This window comes from Ictalurus punctatus, chromosome 12, assembly GCF_001660625.3.
Source record: "Ictalurus punctatus breed USDA103 chromosome 12, Coco_2.0, whole genome shotgun sequence".
Classification (NCBI taxonomy): domain Eukaryota; kingdom Metazoa; phylum Chordata; class Actinopteri; order Siluriformes; family Ictaluridae; genus Ictalurus; species Ictalurus punctatus.
The window spans coordinates 14,533,680-14,548,860 of record NC_030427.2 but is presented as its reverse complement, the minus strand read 5'-3'; the positions used below and the strand labels follow the sequence as shown (position 1 = coordinate 14,548,860).

The 15,181-nt window shown below is 40.0% G+C and overlaps 2 protein-coding genes across 5 annotated transcripts in view; one reads left to right on the top strand and one right to left on the bottom strand.

The window, feature by feature from the left end:
- Positions 1–2,590, top strand: part of tanc1a (tetratricopeptide repeat, ankyrin repeat and coiled-coil containing 1a) — a 70,873-nt gene extending 68,283 nt beyond the window's left edge. For 2 of the 4 annotated variants that reach the window (XM_053684119.1, XM_017481478.3), the window contains one exon: positions 18–2,590. In XM_053684119.1, the coding sequence (XP_053540094.1) occupies positions 18–1,041 (1,024 nt within the window). In that variant the 3' untranslated portion in view covers positions 1,042–2,590. The remainder of the gene's footprint in view (positions 1–17) is intronic. The other 2 variants (XR_008397265.1, XM_053684120.1) reach the window with 2 other exon arrangements.
- Positions 2,279–15,176, bottom strand: wdsub1 (WD repeat, sterile alpha motif and U-box domain containing 1). The gene is made up of 13 exons (XM_017481483.3): positions 14,951–15,176; positions 13,830–14,234; positions 12,399–12,586; positions 11,575–11,667; positions 9,770–9,863; positions 9,528–9,561; positions 9,376–9,416; positions 7,345–7,451; positions 7,031–7,060; positions 6,858–6,887; positions 5,195–5,374; positions 4,507–4,641; positions 2,279–3,818 (listed from the first exon to the last, which is right to left on the bottom strand). Exons 2-13 carry the CDS (start codon positions 14,225–14,227, stop codon positions 3,667–3,669), a joined length of 1,482 nt encoding a protein of 493 aa, XP_017336972.1. The 5' UTR covers positions 14,228–14,234; positions 14,951–15,176; the 3' UTR covers positions 2,279–3,666.
- Between the last annotated feature and the right edge of the window lie 5 nt (positions 15,177–15,181).

The window sequence follows — 15,181 nt, the reverse complement described above, 5'->3', positions numbered from 1 at the left end:
CCGACTGTGTCTTTCAGGCAGTTTGCGGCAGCGCTGTCTGATCTCTACGAGGCGGCGCGTCTGAGTCCCAGTAACAGAGAGATCAGACGCTTGCTGGCCCGTGTGGAGGAAGAGTGCCATCAGCGCCCCGGTGGGAAACACGCGTCATCGCACGCTCATCCCTCACAGCATGAGGAAGAGGAGGAGGTGGAGGATGACGACGACGAGGATGATGACGAAGAGGAAGCCGTGTCGGTTCGAGCATCTCACAAAGGCTCAGAGAACCTTGGGATAAAGCTGGTGCAGGTGGAGGAGGGAGATGAGGAAAAGACAAGTAAAGAGGAGAAGAGGAAGGAGAACTGGCAGCAGAGCCGAACTCTGCCCGACTCTCTGGGCCTGGCACTGTCGGGCACCCAGTCATTCTCTCCTTCAGCTCACAGACGTCTCCCGTCCAGACAGGCTCAGAGCGTGAAGAGCCGAGAGAACCACGGCCACCACAGGGCCTGCCTACACACCAGGGAGCCGCTCAGAGACACGCAAGGAGGCACGGGTCATCTAGGCCACCTGGACACCATGCCCCTGCCACCAGAGGGTGTTCCAGAGTGCAGGTCCGAGTTCAGCCGTAGCAGCAGCATGCGAGTGTCTAGCTCCTCGAGCGGCCTGGCTTTCTCCGGGATGCACTCAGACCGCAACCGCAGCTCTGTCGCCAACGAAAACACCGCTGCCGTCTCAGACACGACCGCGAGGCAACATGAGCACAAACCACGCCCTTTTATGGGGATCACGGACAAGACGGCACGCTTCCACCAGCAACCACCACCACCACTGCACGGTCACAGCTGGCAGGGTCATGGCACAGAGGAAATGGTGCAAGGACTGACCTGTGACCTCCAGTACCCTATAACAGGAAACGTCGCCTACCAGGAGGCCTTTCATAATGGCACCCACGCAGCAGACCTGCACTCGGCGAAGCAGCATAAGCAGGCCAACCTGGCGCGGGACAACCCCATCCTCATCAGCTCCATCAAACCCAAACGCTCCTTCATCGAGTCCAACGTGTAGCGGCTGTCACCGTGGAGACCGCCACACAAAGCACAAACTCCAGGACAACCCTGTACACCACTTAGTAACTAATCATTCAGGCTTCGCTTTTAGCCTCCACGGCGTAGAAATACGGTTTTATTCAGGACTACCTACCAATAGAACAAGACTTAACAAGACGAATGTTGTGTACTGTAATAATTATTCTACATTTAAGCAAAGGGTTTACTATAGAGCTCTTCTATAAGGACAGTTAACACTTTAAAGCCCCGATCAGGAACGGCTGAAAGACCATCACGCTAAACACGGTAAGTAAAGGATAAGTTTTAGCAGCTGTGATATCTCAAATGAGTCGTTATTCCAGTACTGATGCCTAGCACACTGTTATTCCTGACTGGGGGGTGTGTGTGTGTGTGTGTGCGTGTGTGTGTGTGTGCGTGTGTGTGTTGTACAGTGCATTTCCTTATAATCCTCTTTACTTGCTAATACATCAATGAATTAATTTATTTATGGCTTCTACAGCTTAGTTTATTGTTTAAAATATATTTTATATTGTTATTTTTGCACAGCTATATATATATATATATTATAATTCAGAATCTTTTGAGAAATAATGCTTTGTGAAGACTTCAGGTTCAGGTACAGCTGAGCGCAAAAGTTTGCACACCTTGACAAAGACATTGGCATTACAGCAAGACGGTATTTACCGGGAGGTTTCGAAGATGTTCCTTCATCATCAGAAGTAAAGAAAAAACAGTTAAGTATGTATATTTAGATATTAATCATGAAACAATCCAAACAAAATGGCTTCCTATTTCTTGCACCATTTATACCGCACCTTATATCAACCAGGAAACAATTTCAGACTAAATGATTCTCTCTTTTTTTTTTCCCCACCCACATCCTGCGAGGAGACGCAACATTTTACACTCAGCTGTCCATGAGCAGTGGTTTATAAAGAAAGCAAACCGTTTCAGGTTTTAGCGAGACAAATAAAGTTTAAGACATTTTAGAGATTTTATATGTGTATTATTTGCATTTGGTTCTATATACAATATTGTATACAATATGTTATTGATTGTATTTCAACTTTGCTGCATAACGCGACAATAAAGGCCCACTTCAAGCACTGGTTAACGTTTGTGATCTTGGGATACGAGTGCATGCATTTATATAGGAGGATATAATAATTACACATCATTTAACATTCTGGTTTGAAGAAATGTCCTGAGAGACAAAAAATAAAACCTAAACCATGTAGGTGAGTTTAACTTTATTAGGACTGCAGTGTCTTAACCCTTCATTAACCCATCTCTATGAAATTGCAAAGTCACGTTCATAATCCAGGGTTGTATATGCTTTAAGCTCTAACCCAGTCCAGTATTATGGATTCAAGAGTTGTGATTGGTTGCTTTGCCCCAGCATTCAGCAATGCACAATGATAACATTGTAGCAGTTAAGGCAGTCAAAAGTTATTTTACTATCAATATTTAACATCAATTTTCGCGCAACCAACCAGTGTTTTTAGTGCAGTGTGTTATAATGCCATGGCATTGGTAGCCAATCACAACAGCTACATCAGAGTGTAAAATCTTACAGCTAGTAATGAAATATGTTGCAAATGTTAATTGTATTTTTTTTAAAGAAAAAAAGATTTCAGCTAAACATTGTTGTATGAAATCATGCATGCGTACATGTATAAAGAGCAGGAAATGTTAAGTAAATTATTTGTGCAAAGCTAGATATATAAAAAAAAAAGTGAACTTTAAGACTTGATTAACTGATTAATCATCGTGTTATTTTGCCAAAAATGAACCAAAAATGTGTCTAAATTAAACAATGATATATTTTACACAGCTGATTCAGATTTCACTGTAACGCATCTGAATATTAACGTGTGTGAATTTATACTCATACAATAACGACTTCCTATCACATATGATACTTAACACTTCCAAAACATTCCAAGGATTAAATCACAGTGAGGTCGTAACCTATTCACGATCTTATGCTCACTACATTGGGTGTAACATAAATATAGAAACATAGTGCATAAGGAGTTTGCTGTTTTCGCAGGAGAGCTCTGTTTGAGATAATATACTAATTACATCAAGTGTAATATCTCTATTCAGACACAGTTTGCTTGGATATAATTATTAAATGAATGCATAATTTAAATTTTCGTACAGCAAGGATCATTTAGGTTTAAATGAAACTTTTGTTTTTATACGATGGATGAAAATAAGTTTTAAAATCAGGAAGTGGTTTTACTAGAAAAGGTCCGAATTGTGTCCAGATCGATCAACTGATTGATAACCGATTTATAAATGTTTACTGTGAGGTTCCTACAGACTCCAACACATAAATCTAATGCACATCATTAATCTCTTACCCGTGTGTGGTTTCACATTTTAAGCAGGTGTCTGGACGAGGACTGATTGGTGTGCTAACCTTCGAGCTGTGCAGTCGAGCGGGGTTTTCAGCGATCCCGGCTAGCCAGCGTTTTTGTCCTAAGCTCCCAGCATACCTGATTCAAAGCTGTTACAGCGTGAATTACCCGTCTCGAGCGTTGTGGGGGGACGCAGGACGTCCCCCTCGGACCGGGTTTCAGTCATGTTCTGTTGCATTTGAGAGAGTGTGTGGTGATCACTGGCTGCTGGACCAGCGGCAGATGGCCATTTTGAGCGTGCGGTTGGGGGTGAGCAGTGTGGTCTGCAGCGGCAGGTTGGTCATGGGGCTGGAGCGGCTCTTCGTATTGATCCAGCTCTCGATGGCATCCCGCTCGTAGGAATAGCCGTCTGCGCACGCACGCACGCACGCACACACACACACAGTTCACACTTGTAAACAATAGAAGCCATATTTATGAAAATACACACGTCATCACAAAGTGTGTGTATGTTTAGAAATAGTGCTTTTATATTTATTTACACACACACACACACACACACTCACACACTATACAATAAAGAAATTACACAGCCACTAAAATCACCTTTTTGCTTCAAGTCCATCCACAAAAATAAATATTTTGAATTTAATTTGCCATTTTCATTAGAAGACATTTAGCCAGGCATATCTTTATTTTTGTGTTCAAAAGGTACTTTTCTTGTTTACTGCTGGACTTTTTGTAAAATCTTAAAATGTCATTTTTGAAACGAAATGAAAAACTTTACTTTAAAAACAAGCCGTAAAATCATTTTTCAGTTAAACTGCATCGGGACAAGAACAAAGGAAAAATGAAACAACTTTAAAAATGTAGTAATATAAAATACTGCATCCATAAACATATTCAAAAATAGAAGGCATACGTAAATTATTATAGATCCCCCCCCCAAACCATGTGTAATTAGTAAATTTGTATTGTTTTTATTTATAAATCCCTGTTTTCGTTAGACACGAAACTAAAATGACTAACATTCTAAACTGAATTGTAAATATATATATATATGTGTGTGTGTGTGTGTATATATACTAGGCTCTGACCTGCAGCAATCACCGGGTCCTTCATGACCTCGTGTGTGATGGGGCAGAGGAACTCGTCAGGAATGCCGTCGGATACCGGTGCCATCTTCAGCTCCTCGATCTTTCGCAGAATTTTACCGCGCAAACCCAGTGACTCTGACCAATCACAACACATCACACAAAGAAAGAAAAAACATACACTCGGCGCTCACAGTACTGCGTCTTACATGTACAGTACGTGTAAAGGAGTAGGGTGTGTGTTCACAATGGGGAATTTAAAGAGACAGAGAGCACTAATAATACTGTTAATGAAGTCTGGACACTTTCAATTTCAGCAGCCGCACCCTTCTGTACATAGAGGGATGGGCGGAGCCAGCAGGGGCGCTGTGGTTTATTTATTTACCTTCTTTTTTTTTTCTTTTTTTTGCGAGTACCACTATACTGGAGAGCGAAATGTAAAAATGTAAGTTAGATTTGAGAGCTTACTATGTTCCATAGTTCAAATACTAAATCCTCACGTACACAGTGTAGACTTTATAGTGTGTAGTGCACCATTTGAGACACAGCCTTGGCTAGAAAGGGATAAAAGTTCACACCATTAACCTATGTATTATTTTTCCTTTATGTCTCTGGGTCTAAGGGGTTCTAGAGAAGTGTTTTTCTCTATAGTATGAATGCTGTGGAATGTGTGTGGAGTGTGTGCTGTTACCTATACGAAGCTCCGAGCTGAGGCTCTCCTTGCTCAGCGAGAGCAGTTCTGCTCCATCGATGTTATTGGCCTTAAACGTGTCGACGAGGCTCTCCAGCCCCTCCTCCCGTAACCATGCCGACACATCGTCCTCTGACCAATCGCTCACCGTCAGCCTGGAATGACCCGGCCACTTCCTGCCTGCCATACACAGCAACAGGAAGTGATGGATCTGACCCTACAGGGAGTGTAATCTGTGTGATTTACTGCTTCAGAGACACAGTGAAGAGGAATCGGTTATGACTGCGTCAGATAAACAACGTCACTGTCGCGGTGATTTAATACCCATCTTGTGAAACGGTGTTAATGCGAAAGGTCACATGAAGTCTCTCTAACGACGCGTCAGTAAAATATCCACTCTGTAAATAAGGAGGCGTGTCTACTCTCCTGTCACTCAATACACCATGGGTTTGGGGGCATGGCTTTGGAGGGAACACTGAATGGCAGGGCTGGCTTTAGCTAACTTCAACTAGTTTAAAAATTGCTAAATATACATTTAAATAAAGTTCCCTAAGCAAAGCTGATTCATAGTGTGACGGTGCATTCATCTGTTTTAATTTTAGTTCTTTATTTCTTTATTTATTTATTGCCTTTTCTTTTTGGATGTTATATGCCTTTTTTTGTCATTTTATTTTTTTAATCTTTTTGTTTTGGTCCTTTTAATTTTTTTATTTTGTCTTATTATATTTATTATACTATTTATTATTATTATTATTATTATTATTATTATTATTTCTTATATTAAGGCTTTGTTGTCTTTGTATTTATTGTATTTATTATTTAATTTTTTTGGTCTTCATTGAATTTTTCTCTTTTTTTTATGTTTTTAATGTTTTGTTTTATTTAATGAATTTTTAAATTGACTGATTATTTGAGACCCACAAGCCTTGATGCTAAACATGCTGGTATTTATCAGTCATAAATAAAATAAAATTCAGTAATAAAGTCACTTCCGTACAGCACGACTCTATAAAAGATTCTTTACGTTTGCTTGTGATAAAAATAAGAAAAGTTTTCCTGGGTGCATCTTACAAAACTAGTCAAAGTTTGACCTGATAAAAGGGAGTTGTCTCATGATATTAGAAATAGGGCAGACCAAAAAATGTGTTTAATGGTGAAGGGAGTGTTACAATATTGGCATTTTGGTGGTTCTTCGCACTTCAATAAAAACCCATGGGACAGTCTGGGGTGGTCTACGTAGCACACTGCGTACACCACTTAATCGTGACTAGTTTTATAAAAGGATAGGTGCAAATTTTCCAACTACAAGGTTTATTTCAAATAATTTTTCCAATATATACTGGTTGATACAGGGTTAAAGGTCGGAAGGTGGGATTTTGCACTCTCTGATTGTTTCCGTGAGGGCTTTCTATTTCTCAGCTGTTAGTGTGCAGTCCTAAGTTCAACACTTCAGACATTATTGATTAAAACACAGAAGAGATACGAGAACAGATTTCTCTGTCACACAGTCTGCGTCACTCTCAGGTCTGTGAGGATAATTACTGCGTCCAACCAGCAAACACACGACCCAAACGCTGCCTCTGACCTTCAGGTGACCAGAACTCAATCACTACACAGCGTGTGGTGTGTTAGTTATTAAATACGGCCTGGACAAGTCTCTTACCTGCTTCGTGTGAGCCACAAGGGACTTCGTCTAAAACAAAAAGCGGAAAAAAGACACACAGGAAGTAGAGAAGAGACAGCCTCAGTGAGTGAGAGAAACAAAAATCTCATGATATGAGACAAGATATTAGAGAGAGATTAAGCCATGATGTTATATACGGCATACCCACACACCTGGAAGAGATTTGCCATCAGGTCCAGCACCTGGTGAAAAAAATTAACAAGAATTCAATACACTACATGTATCCACATTTGCACAGAATTCTCTCAATAAAATATAAAATAAACATATGAACATACGTTGTTTCTATTTTACTGGATGCACACATCACACACAAGGCATTATGGGATACATACAAGGTGTAATGAGACTAATTTTTTTTTCAGATAAATATGTAGTTCTTTCTTATGTGTCCTGTTCCTTTATCAATAAACTCCAAAAATGAGAATGAGTAAATAAAGTGAGAGCTGAGAGCTGAGAGCCCCACCCTGAGAGCTGCCGCCGTCCTCCACCCTCCACACGTTCACCGTTTTGTCCATGGAGCCGGTGGCTATGAGGGGGACAGTCGGGGAGAACGCACACGCCGTCACATACCTACAGCACAGAGACTTACAGAGTCATTACAGGGGATCAGAGAGAGAGAGAGAGAGAGAGAGAGAGAGAGAGAGAGAGTCTGAGGGAGAAAAAGAGAGAGTGGACAAACAGACCGAGAAAGACAAGAGATGGAGAGAGTAAAAGAAAAAAGAGCAAGACATAGAGAGAGAAAGAGACTGAGGAAGAAAGAGAGAAACAGAAAGAGAAAGGACAAACAAATAAAGACCGATGGAGAGAGTAAAAGAGAGAGAGAGAGAGAGACACACACAGAGAGAGAGGACAAACTGACAGACAGACTGGTGGAGAGAGCAAAAGAGAAAAAGAAAGCACAAAACAGAGAGAGAGAGAGAGAGAGAGAGAGAGAGAATGCACTAAGTGAAAACAAACAAAGAGCTCTTCATGCAATCAAGAAAAATTTGAATTCGGTGAAAAATTTTTGCGGCGTATTGACGTGAGGTTTGGGGTCCACTCAGTACACACGACTACACTAGATGGGACAAGCATCCCACAGAGTCCCTGCAATGGAGAACTCTGTAGAAATATCCTGAAAGTTCAAGGAACACAACCAACCAGTTCCCGCAGGGCCGAATTAGTCTGATTCCCACTGATTATACCCGTACATGAAGAACTCTAAAATTTTGGAAAGATCTTAAATCAAGTAATGAAAGCACACTGCAATATGAAGCAGTGCAAACCCAAGAGTTCAGCCCTAAAACCAGTCCCCCGTCAGCTGGTCCTGAGACTCACTAACACACTAACCCCTAACACACAACAGTTTCAGACCAGCACTGCTCACCAAAGTCTAATCACAGACAACCAAATTACTGAACAGATGAGAAGAGCGTACCTGGTGCACTGGTACAATCATACTCAAACCATTCCAGATTACACTGCTATCGGGCCCTAAACAGAGATTATGGACCGTCAGAGTATCTCTTCACCTTCAGAGACATAAAGCAGAGACAGATCCTGACCAAGTACTGGCTGAATGTGCTCACTGCTCGAGCGGTGAGGTCGAGACACGAGCTGGTCTTCCTCCTTCACTGTGATAAATATCAACACGTAAGAGAGACTTTCACAAACAGAATCACTCACAAAATACCAAATCTCTGTCAACTAACAGAAGATGAGAAACTAAAAATCATCCTAGGAGAAGGACACACTGCAGCCTTCGCTGCAAAGTACGTGTCTGAATGTGAGCCTGAGGAACCGTGCGAGACCGTGAATAAGCACTATATGTTCAGATACTTTAAGTCCGAATGTTTTATTGTTGTAGTTTACTTCTGTTTTTTTGTTTATTATATTTGTAATGTTTAAATGCAGATCTAAGTGTATTATTTGTGTAGCTTTTAATTTAATCTACCTGCACTATTTACTGTGGTAACAATGTAATTTCTAATATTCATGCCAATAAAGCACTGTAGAACTAGAGAGAGAGAGAGAGAGAGAGAGAGAGAGAGAGAGAGAGAGAGAGAGAGAGAGAGAGACTGTGGGAGAAAGAGAGAGACAGGGAGAGAGAGAAAGAGAGGAGACAAACAGGCCCAAGCTTTAGCAATAAAAATCTTAATATTTGTCATGCCAATAAAGCAACCTTTTGACTTTGACTTGAGAGAGAGAGAGGAGGGGAGACAAACAGGCAGATAAAGACTGATGGAGAGTGCAAAAGAGAAAAAGAAAGAGCAAGACAGAGAGAGGCAGACACACAGTCAGGCAAAGATAGATAAAGACAGAGATGGAATGAGCGACAAAGAAAAAGAAAGAAAGAAGAGAGACAGACAGAAAAATAGATAGACTGAGCAGGGACAGAAAAATAGAAAGAAACAGAGAAAGACAAAGATACAGACAGAAAAAGAAACAGCGGACAGAGAGACACAGATGGAGAGACAGAGGGAGGCACAGAGAGAGAGGGAGAGAGATATATTACCTCTCATGCTGGTTCAGCGTATAGAGTAAGACTCCATCATTCTGCAATAAGAGACAATAAATAGAATTTCAGCAACAAAATATATGTTTTATTGAAGAGAATATTTCGTAATGAATAAAGATTCATTGGCGGTTTATAAACGATTCACTCACAGCTTCATAAACTGTGACTGTCTTATCCATAGACCTGTGAGTGAGGAAGAAGGGAACGAACAAACACTTCAATGAACCTCCTGTATAAGTGTTCCTTCGGCAGAGTCAGAAGAGTCAGCATGAGTACAGAGCGCCATCTACTGACAGGACGTAGCGGCGCAGACAAGCTGCACACATCAACACCAAACAAGACTAAACAGGAAGTGAAGAGCTGGCCAGGAGAATAACATCCGTGTGCTCACCCAGACACTAAAAGCTGTCCGTCTGCAGAGTAGGCACAGCACAGGACCACAGACGACTGACCTGACAGTGTGTGTACCAGCTGCATTTTACAACCTGTAACACACACATACACATACTCTATATGCATTCATGAGAACCTAGCCTCAATGATTAAAGTGCCTGCAATCTGGAAGTTATTTACATCAATCAGGCACCTCCGCTTTTATTTAGTTTTTTAATAAAAAATAAAATTATATTTAGTTATATTATACAATCTCTGCATTTCTGTGATGACCAGTTGCTAAACAGTAATTATAGTCCGCTCACGTGCGCTCACATTTAATGGATAAGACAAAAAAAAAAAAATCACTATTTGTTCAGTTCTCTTAGCCAAACATTGTTACAATTTTACAAATAAAATTTTAAACAGTGACAAACACCTGTACACCCTGCACATACATGCACTTATCTAATCATCCAAATGGTGTGGCAGCAGCACAATGCATATAATCATGCAGATACATGTCAAGAGCTTCAGTTAATCTTCACATCACTGTGATCTCTGTGACTTTAACTGTAGCATTGTTGCTGGTGCCAGATGGGAGGGGTTTGAGTGGCTCAGAGGAAAATGGCCAGATTGGTTGGAGCTGCCAGGAAGGATATAGTAACTCAGAATCACTCTTTGCATCCGTGGTGAGCAGAAAAGCATCTCAGAACGCACGACACTTCAAACCTTGAGGTGGATTAAGTACAACAGCAGAGGACCACACTGGGTTCCATTTCTGTCAGCCAAGAACAGGAAGCTGAGGCTATCATGATTCAATTCAATTCAATTTTATCTGTATAGCACTTTTTACAATAGACATTGTCTTAAAGCAGCTTTACAGAAATATCAACACGGTATATAGATATTAAAGGTGCAAATTTATCCCAACTGAGCAAGCCACTGAGTGGCGACGGTGGCAAGGAAAAACTCCTTGAGCGAGTCATGATCAGAGTCATGAGCAGAGTCATGAGCAGAGTCATGAGCAGAGTCATGAGCACAGTCATGAGCACAGTCATGAGCACAGTCATGAGCACAGACTCACCCAAACTGGACAGTTATAAAGACTTTCTGGACCGATAAACAGGGACGCACTTTGAACAGTAATTACTCACACTTGGTTTCACTATCACAATTGAATACTTTTAAGTTCAAATACACAGATGTAGCTCGTAAGTGGTAGCACTTAGTGTTATTTTTTGTCTCTTTACTTTGTTCTTTGCGGCTCAGAACACATTTCTGAAAGCTTTGTGCACTTCGAGTGCTGATAGCAAGCAAACGAAACAGACGTACAAGTGAAAGAGTACGACCTTATCCCTTCATGCTTTTCCAGCGAATGCAGATAAGATACAGGTGTTCAGAAATCAGCCTTCACTCAACAGGTCGGCCATTTACGTTCTGCCATTAGTTACAGAGTTCAATTTACATTCAAACGTGTCTCTCGTTAGCTGAATTAAAATGTATTTACATGAAAATCGTCTCATTCTATTCCACTTCCTGTTTTACGTGAAACATCCATTTTCTACTGACACTAAGAAGCAACCTTCAGCAGTAACCGAGCAGCTGTGATACAAACAACAACGAAATGGGTTAGGACGGGTTTGTTTTGGTCAATACGTGTGACTCGGACATGCATTTCCGCTTAGCTGGAATGTTCCTCAGACCTCGTCAAGCTGTTTAAGTAAAAAAAAACGGAGAAGTCCACTAAAAGAGGAAGTGGCGAAATCGAGGGAGCTTCATTCTTGCGTCATTCTAGGGTGCAGGGAGCAAGTGACCCTTTACCTATAGAGAAGTTCTGAGAAACCAGCCAGATCTTCAGCAAGCTGTCCTGACCACAGGAGGCCAAACGGAACTGGACCAGACCGCCTGCCTTATCTGAGACATAGAGACAGATCAATAAACAGGAGGAAAAAATACTGAACCTGGATTCATCTTTATTGAGTTTAATACTCTGTAGTGAAACATAAATACACTTACGGCCACGCGGGAACTCTAACACTAAACTTAGACATTTGGTCAGACCTCACCTTGTTCCTCTCGCAGATCTCATGCTACTCATTAACCAGTACAGCTCTTTTTCTTTCTTTTTCTCATAATTCTTCTACTAAAACAGGGTTCCTAAAGTAAAGGGTGTGAGAGGAACCCACAAGCCCCTCTTTTACTTTATTCATTTATTTTACAAAGGAACATTAGGAATATGGTTCTCACTGTTACGTTGGATCCTGCGTGATGCTATTTTGCAACATTACTCAAACAAGCCAAATTTAAATTAAGAGAATATGTGGTTTTTCACCGTCTGTACTCGCTGCACTACTGTAGAAGTATGTACCTCTGCTGGTTTGCAAGGTTTGTAATTGCTGCTTATGAAACTTACGTTATGTTACACACACACGTTACTGACGTATGATAAAAATGTCCTAAATTATAAATCTGCAGTATAAAAACGTAAGGAGGACAAAGCTAACGTATATTGCTGCAATTTAATAACCCGACTTCCATTATCAGTGAGTTTTAATTAAATAAAGTTGTGGAAATTCGTGTCCACTATAATCACATATAAATATTATATCTAATATATTCAATACTGCTTTAAGCGTCCCTCATACCAGTCATTATGTGCGGTGCAAACTGGCAGCAGGTGACCCCGAGGTCGTGGGCGTACTTCTCGGCGTGGAGCTGGTTCATGCCCAGGTCCCAGATACGGAGGTCTCCATACGTAGAACCTGTAGCAAACAGCTGACCACAGGGGCTAAAGGAACACGCTACCATAGTGGTGTCGGGAACGGCACCGGTCCTGAACGACGAAACAGAAATCAGGAGAGGAGACAGGAACACAGCATTAAAGCCATCAGAGAAATGCAACTTCTGGTGAAATGCAGACGTTTAGTGTGTTACGTCACATCACAATTTATGATACAGGACGAGTATCGTGAAGTACAGGTTTGGATTCATGTACTGTAATCTCTAAAAATGCATTAAAATTGAAAAGGGGAAAATATTTTACAATTTTCAAGATTCAAATCAGCTTCCAATAAGAGACTGTAATCGTTATTTTTTTTTACAAAATTATGTTACTTTTAAGTATGATTGTACTTTTCTTTAATGTCTACAAAAATTACTAATTAAAACTGAAAAGGGGAAAAAATCTATAATTTTTAAAAAAAATTATTTGAAAGGTTCATTACAAAATTGCAACATTAGCAAATCAGCTGCATTCAATCTGAGTTTGTCATTCTTATTTTTTGGTAAAAGGTTAGAAAAAAATATACTTCTATTAAATGTTTACAAAAAATAAATAACAAAATTATTATTATTATTATTTTACATTTTTAAAGATTCAGCAAAATAAATTAGCTGTTTCCAATGAGTTTGGAGTGTTTTTTTAAGTTAGGAAAATATGACACTTTTATTTAACATCTACAAAAAATTATTATTTAAAATGAAAAAGGAAAAAAAAATTACTACTAAAGATTTACATTTAAAAAATGTAAAGATTCAGTTAACTCTTTGTTACAGTTTGTTATGTTTGTTATGAATTTGACATGATGATAAAGTAACAAGTTGTTCTTTTAAAACGAAAAAGTTAGGAAAAGATGATGCTTGTGCAGTGTTTACAAAAAATAAATGACAAAACTGAAAAGGAGAAAAAAATTATTCAGTAATTTTACAATTTTAAAGATTCAGTACAAAATTTTAACATCAATGTTAGGAAAAAGTTTTTTAAAAATTGTATTGTGACATAATTGATCATGCTATTGATATTACGGTATAGTGATTATTATATTGCACAGTCCTAACAGAAATGGGAAACTAGTGTATGTTATTAATATTAATAGTAAGATAATAAGTAAGATATTAATAGTAAAAAAAAAAAAACTTTTTAATCGTAAGAATTTTTTACCAGATGCATTTTATTCATCTTGGATTTCTATTTGCGTGTCAAAATTGTAAAAACAATTTTCAAGCCACAACCATGGAGTTGTGCACAAACTTTTGCACCGTGTTTGGACGGACAGGGTGAGAACACTACCACTGACCTGCGCAGAGTTCTGGATGGGAAGTCCCACAGAGCTACGGTGCCGTCTGCAGCGCCCGAAACCAGACACGAGGAGTCGGGTGAGAAGGCGCACACCCTGACCGGACTCCTGCCCGGATGCTCGAGCACGGCCTCGATCTCACCGCTGCCCATCGCCCACACCACCGTGGTGGCATCCGTGGAGCAGGACGCCAGGTACTGGCCGCAGGAGCTGAAACAGCAGCAGTGGACCCCGTAACCGTGGCCCGAGAGCGGCGAGAACGGGAGCTCGGAGAAGTCTCGGGTGGAGTAGACCCGGACGGTTTTATCGGCCGAGCAGGTGGCCAGGAGCGAGGCGGAAAATGCGCAGCAATTCACATCATCGCGATGACCTTGTACGGTGCAGATCAGAGACACCATTTTGACTCTGTGGGGCAAAAGTACATGTAAAAACTGCACTGGTTAGTGGACAAAGTGTGGACGATATGAGATATAGATAGATAGATATAGTGATCATTTACTTCACAATACTGTGTATGCCTTTCTAAGCTACTGTGGATTTAATCTTTGAAAATAATTACAAACTGACTAGAAGTAGCTTTAAACTTGGATGTCAGATGAATTTATATAAAAAATATATTTTATACGTATATGAAAGTAAACAGATTGTGTCCATGCATAAAAAAAAAAAAAAAGTTAATCCTTTAAGTACATTTTATTAATATATACATATATACATATATACATGTGTGTGTGTGTGTGTGTGTGTGTGTGTGTTAATTGCATTCAAGTGTAAAATATTAAATGACCATTAAATGTTGTGAAAATATCAAAATATCATCTCCAATTAAAACAACTAGTTTCAGAAAAGAGAAATGGAATCTGAAATAAAACTATTTTTTATTTTATTGTATACTTTGTGTAGAAAGTTAGTGCTGCACTGAGAATGACAGAGTCTACAGAAAAATGTGTTTATGTTAGATGACAGTAAGTGATTTAGAAATTATTTACATCTTATATTTAATTTTAAAAAAGCCTTAAATTGATTGCACACGAGTGTTGAAAGCGATTCCATCCCTGACAGAAATCCGACTGTTTTTAACGGTTTAACTTTTACATTTAAAGCTAGGCACTTTAGCTTACACTGCTGGCTGGCTTGCTGGCTGGCTGGCTTGCTTGCTTGCTTGCTTGCTTGCTTGCTTGCTTCCTTCCTTCCTTCCTTCCTTCTCTCTCTCTCTCTGTTTTCAGTTTGCCTGTAAAACCGTTGCTTTATTTAACACTGCGAACCGTTACACACCGCAACAGCTATATAAAATTTCCAACTGAAACTTATTCGTGACTAGCATCGTTTCTTTGACCAAGCAGAACGCTACT